General features: G+C 30.0%; 1 protein-coding gene across 1 annotated transcript in view; it reads left to right on the top strand.

Moving 5' to 3' along the window:
- The window catches only part of LOC108908108 (zinc finger protein 569-like), a 10,239-nt gene extending 5,328 nt beyond the window's left edge, over positions 1-4,911 (top strand). The window contains exons 6-7 of the mRNA XM_018712032.1: positions 4,098-4,564; positions 4,733-4,911. Of these exons, the coding sequence (XP_018567548.1) occupies positions 4,098-4,564; positions 4,733-4,746 (481 nt within the window). The 3' untranslated portion in view covers positions 4,747-4,911. The remainder of the gene's footprint in view (positions 1-4,097; positions 4,565-4,732) is intronic.
- Positions 4,912-6,887: the final 1,976 nt, after the last annotated feature.

Genomic DNA, 6,887 nt, shown 5'->3' with positions numbered 1-6,887 from the left:
TGGCCAAGAATAAAAATAAACACTCTTCGTTATATCGTCGAGCTTTCGGAAATGTTTATTTCCTTTTTCAAGACATCTACAATAGATTCATATTACAAACAAAATACATTACATTTTGTAAAAATACTTACTAACATGAGATTAGTTTGAAAAGAGGCTTCATCGCACACAATAAAAACATTTAAAACCTCAATGATGATTATTATAAACAAACAAAATTAAAATCGAAATGCATGTGGACAGACATAAAACAATTTCGGCCGTTACTGATGCTTGAATACAAATTCCAAAAAGAATTTGTATTTTTGGGAATACATTTTCGTTAGATTATGGCTGTTTATCCTTCCACTATCAATCAAAATATTCACAAAAAATTCAGTTTTTTCACCATTACATCACAATTGGTTTTTTTGATAGATTTTCTCGTCTAAAACTAAACTAAAAAAGGAATTCGTTATTTAGAGTGCAATTAATTTACTTTATAAATTAATCTGTTTAAATCAGTGGGTGAAAATTCATAAAATGAATATATCAAAGACGCAAAAAGAATATCATTTATTTCATATATGCTCGCAAACAATTATTCGATATTTTTAATTAAAATTTACCTCATAGATGACTTGGAAAAGAGTAAAATTATCATCCATCATATTATCGCATCGTCGTTCAAGTATGTAGGCTAAAAGTCAAAACAGTGGCAACATACATCAGAAAACAGGCCAATAACTTTTGAAGAAAACATAATTGTACCAAGGTATCTTGTTCTAAAATATAAATTGGGCAGTCAGTTTTAAAAAAGTGATATTTTGCATGTTATATGACAAACACTGTGAAAACTCTAAAAATTTTTAGTATCAAATATCATTGGGAAAGGCTAGTGACCTTTAGTATTTGGTAAAAAACTAACAAAACTGCATATGTAACACCTTCAAAAGCTTATCTTAGTCCGGTGAAATTAGTCATAAAAATAGTGATCAAATAACAAAAATTCTGACAGAGCTAAATTTTGGTGGAGATCTTAGGTATATCATTAGAAATAAAGTGTCAAAAGTCGCCATCGATCCCATGTGTGCTAAAAAAGTTATTCAGGGTCAAAGCTCAAAATTTGAGGTTTTTTGGATTTTTTTCGAAAACGGTAAGTTTTATCAAAAAAGTAGCCCAGGCAAATATAGATCTTAAAATTATCTACAAAAATGGCCCTTATATTTTTTTACACTTAATACAAGTAAAATGCCTATTTGTGTCTCTTATATGTATAAACTATACTATTCTGAGAATATACACTCAAAAGAAACTCAGTCCCTTAGTCAATCCCTTCTACCCGCATGGCCTTGAATAACATCTGGCTACTCTATTGTAAAAACTTTTGTAAAAAATACACGAAACAAGAAACAAGTACAACTATCTTGTCTTCCTCCAACATCGGCTTCTGCTAATCAACACTTGTATCGAGTATACTATCAAGTTCAAACATGGCTAGGCAATCAACTGAACCCAGAAGACGGGTTGGAAATTAATTCGATAATACTTTGGAACCGATTCAAACTTTACTCCCACCTGCTGCGGAAAAACTCCTAAACACTATTTTTTGCAGTTACAAAAAAGGTTGTAGTGCTAAATGTGGCTGTAGAAGTGTTCTCCAGCGTGTACTAATTGCCAAAGCCAGTCTTGCTCAAATGTCCAATTGAATATAACAGACGAAGATTCATGTGATTTCGATGAAGAGACAGCTGATTCATCTTCATTTGAACAATTTATGAACATCCAGTAAGAAGAAGAGGAAGAAGAAGACATGACTGTTGAAGTCGACTTTGAAGCGTATGAATCAGATTAAAATATCAAAAGAAATCAGAACTACAGTTAAAGTCAATAACCAATATCAATAATCATCATGCAGTTAAAAGAGTGTTGTGCCTGAAAATTCTGTCATAACAGTTAGTAGAGTAGGCCTACCGGGGAAACCACCTTAAAAAAAATGCGCCAAAGTACACTATCTCACAGGTGGTGTGGAAATGTGTGCATATTATGTAGAACGTGATTCCTTCAACTATTAGAATCGCGATATCTTAGGAATGGTGATTCTTAGAAAAAAAAATATAAGGACCATTTTTGTAGATAATTTTAAGGTCTATAATTTTTGTCTGGGCTACTTTTTTGATAAAACACCGTTTTCGAAAAAAAATTTTAAAAACTTCAAATTTTGACCTTTGACCCCGAATAACTTTTTTAGCACACATGGGATCGATGGGGACTTTTGACACTTTATTTATTTCTAATGGTGTAGGTACCCAAGATCTCCACCAAAATTTCGCTTTGTCGGAATTTTCGTTATTGGAAATGTTTATTTTGACCGGACTATCTGTATCAAATTCACATTGTTTTTTTATGAAAAGATTAGCTAAAAATTGATTTAAAAAAATAATCTCAAATGCAAAAGTGATAGGCCCATGTTCCATATGATTTTTTTTATTTATTAATGTGTAATACCTCTTTCTAAAACATCCCGTATGCATTTTGATGAATATGTTAAGAAATATAACGAGCGTTCAAATAAAAACGTGGTCAAGTTGGTTCTGAAAATTTGGACGTAGGGCGTAGCGTATAGCAAATGAACTTAAACGTCATCTGTCGAAGCGCTGTATCGCCGCTTTGTTATTGAAACTGACAGTTGCTATACAGCTCGTTGAGAAATGAGGTTAAGTTGGTCGCTATAAGCTACGCCCTACATTCAAAGTGTCAGAGCCAACTTCGACCACGTTTTTATTTGAACGCTCATTATTAAAAAACTATATAAAAAGAAAAACTTTTATAATGCCGAGAGATATAAAAAAATTAAAAAATCAGGCGTATACATATAATTTATTAATTTGTCCTCTATTATTATTAATAATTAATTTATGACACTATATATTTGTTGTTAATAAGAATTGATTTCTCTTTTTATATAATTTTTGGTACTGTTCTTTTCTTTCTTCTGATAAAATTGTATTATTGAAAAGAAAAAATTGTTAATATTTAAGTTGAATTGAATAAATAGGGGTATTGCGATATTCCACCAAAAAAGTTATATTATAGATATAAGATTCTATTGAAAAAAAACATAATTTTATTTAAATTTTTTTTAAATTTTAATTTAAAGGTATTATTTTTAAATCGTATCAAATGGAGTCAAATAATCTTCGATATCAGAAATTTGGTATAGAAGAATAGAACTGTTTGACTTCGTTTGATAAGATTTATTTTAACAATTTTTTTTAATTTGAATTGGCATAACATAAATATTCTCTAACTAAAAATGAAAAAAAAAACATTAATATACAATGTTAATGCCTTTTACAATATTAACAGACTTGAAACTCTATTATTATAGCCTTACTTAAAACAGGTGAACAGACTGCATGTGACCATGCTTTGTCACATTTTGATTAATACAATCCACAGAAATTGTGTTTTCAAAGATAATTTGTGTAGTCCAATCATATATATGTTTCATCATTTTTCAAAAAAAAAAGTGTCTTGAATGTAAGTGGATTATCTTATAAATTGCTTAAAACAAGTTGGAATAATTAAAAAAAAGTAAATAAAATTTTACCATATTTTTTGCATTTCACGTGTTTCAAAACAAATGTTTGTGGACTTTCGTTCATATAAACTTTTTTATTGTACCCAGATATAGAGTTATGTAGTTTGTTAAGGTGTGTTCAGTCGACAAATGTATCTTTATCTTTAAGCGTTTGCTTTATATTAAAAAAGTATGTAAAAATAGATAACCTTTCACCCTATGCTTTTTTATTTTTACAAGTGTTTGTTAAAATTTAATTTATCTTTTATTTGTTTAAAATAACCAGAAATGTGCATGGTCCTGATTATGATATTTATATTGTTCACTGGCTATTTTTAAATGCTCCAATTCCCTAAACGATTTTTAAATTTCTGCATAAATAATATTTTCAAGGCTGTGTATGTATGATAACTTTATCTTGTTAAATTAAAAAATAAAACAAAAACTTAAATGATAAAGATAAATTTGCTAACTAAACGGATCTTTACTAAGACATTAAGAAAAGAAGAATGGGCAATTTAAATTTAATTTTTAGATTTACAACAGTGATGAAACTTAAATACCACATGCGAAATCACACAGGTGAACGTCCATATGTATGTACAGTTTGTGGAAGAGGTTTTACAGTTAATACAATTTTGCTCAGACATATGCGAGTGCATTCAGGAGAAAGGCCTTATGTTTGTGTAACGTGTGGAAAAGCATTTTCACAGTCTAGCACATTGAATACACATATGAAAGTTCATGCACCATCTCTAAAATATAATTCTCAAGAGCAGCAACGTATGCCTAAATTTCACAATGATAATGATGAAAAGTATCCATCTCAGCAGCCACAACAGACAGCAGACCATTCGAATCCTCTTATGCAAAACGATAATCGAATGCTTCAAACCGAACCTATTCAAAGAATGATCCAGTCTGACAATTCTCGAATGCTATCTAGTGATGGGTCCCCAATATTAACAGATTCGTCACAGCATTTACTTTCCGAGAATAGAGGTAAGAGGTAACTAGATTATTAGTAAATGTTAGCGAGCCACCCCGTTTGTTAGTAAATCACAATACAAGGTTACTTACAAACGATAATCGTATTTTAACACAGGACAATAGGTTAATTACCAATGTAAATATGAATGAAAACAACAGACTATTAACGGATAATTCCAGGTTGTTACAAATGAAAATGCGCGACATTTAGCAGTTATCGAAAGTTCTAGATTGTTAGCGGATAAATATTTAGCAAACTATGATCCCTACCATCGAGGCCATTTGTAAACTTTTCAAATGTATAAATTTCATTAAATAGACTAAACGATTTAAAAATGTTTGTTTTTACAATAATATCACTTTTTTACTGATAATTAAAAGTGTATGTAAGTACTAATAAAATCATATACATAATAATTGGTGTTTTAATTTAAGATTAAGATGTTCTGAGGTCATTTTTAAAGAAAGAGATAATATACAAATAATGATATTTAAGGCTAACAGTTTAAATCAAAACTTTAAAAAAAATATTTTCCAGGTAGGTTTGTACTGTCAATTGTAACAGAATACATAGTTTTTAGTCAAATTTGATTGTCATTAACATCTCAATATACAATTTTATTAGACAAATTATCTTTTAATTGAATCCATTATTTTCTATATACCTTGTTTTATAGAAATATACACTTTACAATATTTTTTTCCAAATACATTCATGTATTTTTTAAAATAATTTTATTAAATAATCCTTGCTTATACTTACGTAATACAATGCTGTACCATAAAGTAATATATTAGGGGAATTATTAAATTTATATTTCTCTAAAATAAAGATATCAGAAATAAAAGAATTATATTAATACAATTTTTATTATTTCTCTTATTGCAACTAGATACATAGTTTAAATGTATATATCAGATACTACTAGAGACAAAATTAACAAATGTGTAAACACCCAAGAGAGACTAGTAAACAACTGAACACTCGGTATTTGGCTTTATTAGATGGAAACGTTACAAACTGTTATAGTCTACAGCTCGAGGAAGAATGAATTCTCTCTCCCCGTTTCTAATATATCTTACAATTAGTAGGTACTAACATAAACAAACGCATCGACCCCAAATCTGTCATCTTGACGGGATGGGCTGAATGGTTGGCCGGAGACGCACGTAGACCACCTGAGTGATGTATACCGGGTGTCCCAGGCAGTGATTACTTTACATTTGGCCATGCTACTGTTTTCCAAGTCCCTTTGGAGGCATCACCTAAACAGAATCAAACGTTAGGATACAAGAAGGTTCTAAACAGAAATCCTCAATCGACCGACATCGCTGATCTTTTATTTTCTCCAGTCGATTTCGAATTTTTGTTTCAATCGCATCTATACAGGATCCTGTTTATATTTCGTGGTCAGATTCCTCGTCAGAATCTGAATTGACATGATACTCTAGAGATTTTAATTTGTCAAGAGATACGATACTCTTGTACTNTATATTTCTCTAAAATAAAGATATCAGAAATAAAAGAATTATATTAATACAATTTTTATTATTTCTCTTATTGCAACTAAATACATAGTTTAAATGTATATATCAGATACTACTAGAGACAAAATTAACAAATGGAATCTATAACCACGAATATTATACAGCTGACCGAGCTGAAATTTCAAATCTTAGAGTACTAGATAAACTCGAAGTGCTATTTACGAAAAGTTCTCGGAATGTGAATATTATTCGCAAACACAATACTGTCTTGTAATCAGTCTATAAACTATAAACAAATTAAAAATTGTATGTTCTATCGTGTTGAATAAAATTTATGCCTCAAATCTTAATTATACATATTATACTCTGTTTGTGAATACCAACTACTCTTTGTGATCTTTTTGAATGCCCTATGAATTTACAATAGTAGAGCGTGCTAATGCGCTGAATTTTAAATGTGCAGTTGTTTAGAAACAAACAAAATCTGACATCTCTAGATCAATACTATCAGCAATTATTATTGATTACGCGCCACAAAAAAAAATAGCTGGGCTGAAGGCTAGACCGGTGTGTTGACTAGCCTAGGAGCCTGTATGCCGCGCATAAAGAAATAATGTCACTTCCGACGGAAGTTTAATTGTATCGGCAGTATTTTGCCACTTATCCAAATTGTTGGCATACTGCTGCTTGATAACTGCTATTGTGTTTTCAAGGATGTGTAAATTTTCTAATATATTTGACAGTTTTTCTTGGTTTTTTTGCAACTGGGTATACTTTTAAAAGAAATTAATTAAAAAATAATTACATCTTTATACACCAGGAAAATTAGCGAAAATAAAAGAGAAAC

Source organism: Anoplophora glabripennis, unplaced genomic scaffold (genome assembly GCF_000390285.2).
Source record: "Anoplophora glabripennis isolate ALB-LARVAE unplaced genomic scaffold, Agla_2.0 scaffold474, whole genome shotgun sequence".
Taxonomy (NCBI): Eukaryota; Metazoa; Arthropoda; class Insecta; order Coleoptera; family Cerambycidae; genus Anoplophora; species Anoplophora glabripennis.
This window is presented reverse-complemented; position numbering and strand designations above follow the sequence as displayed.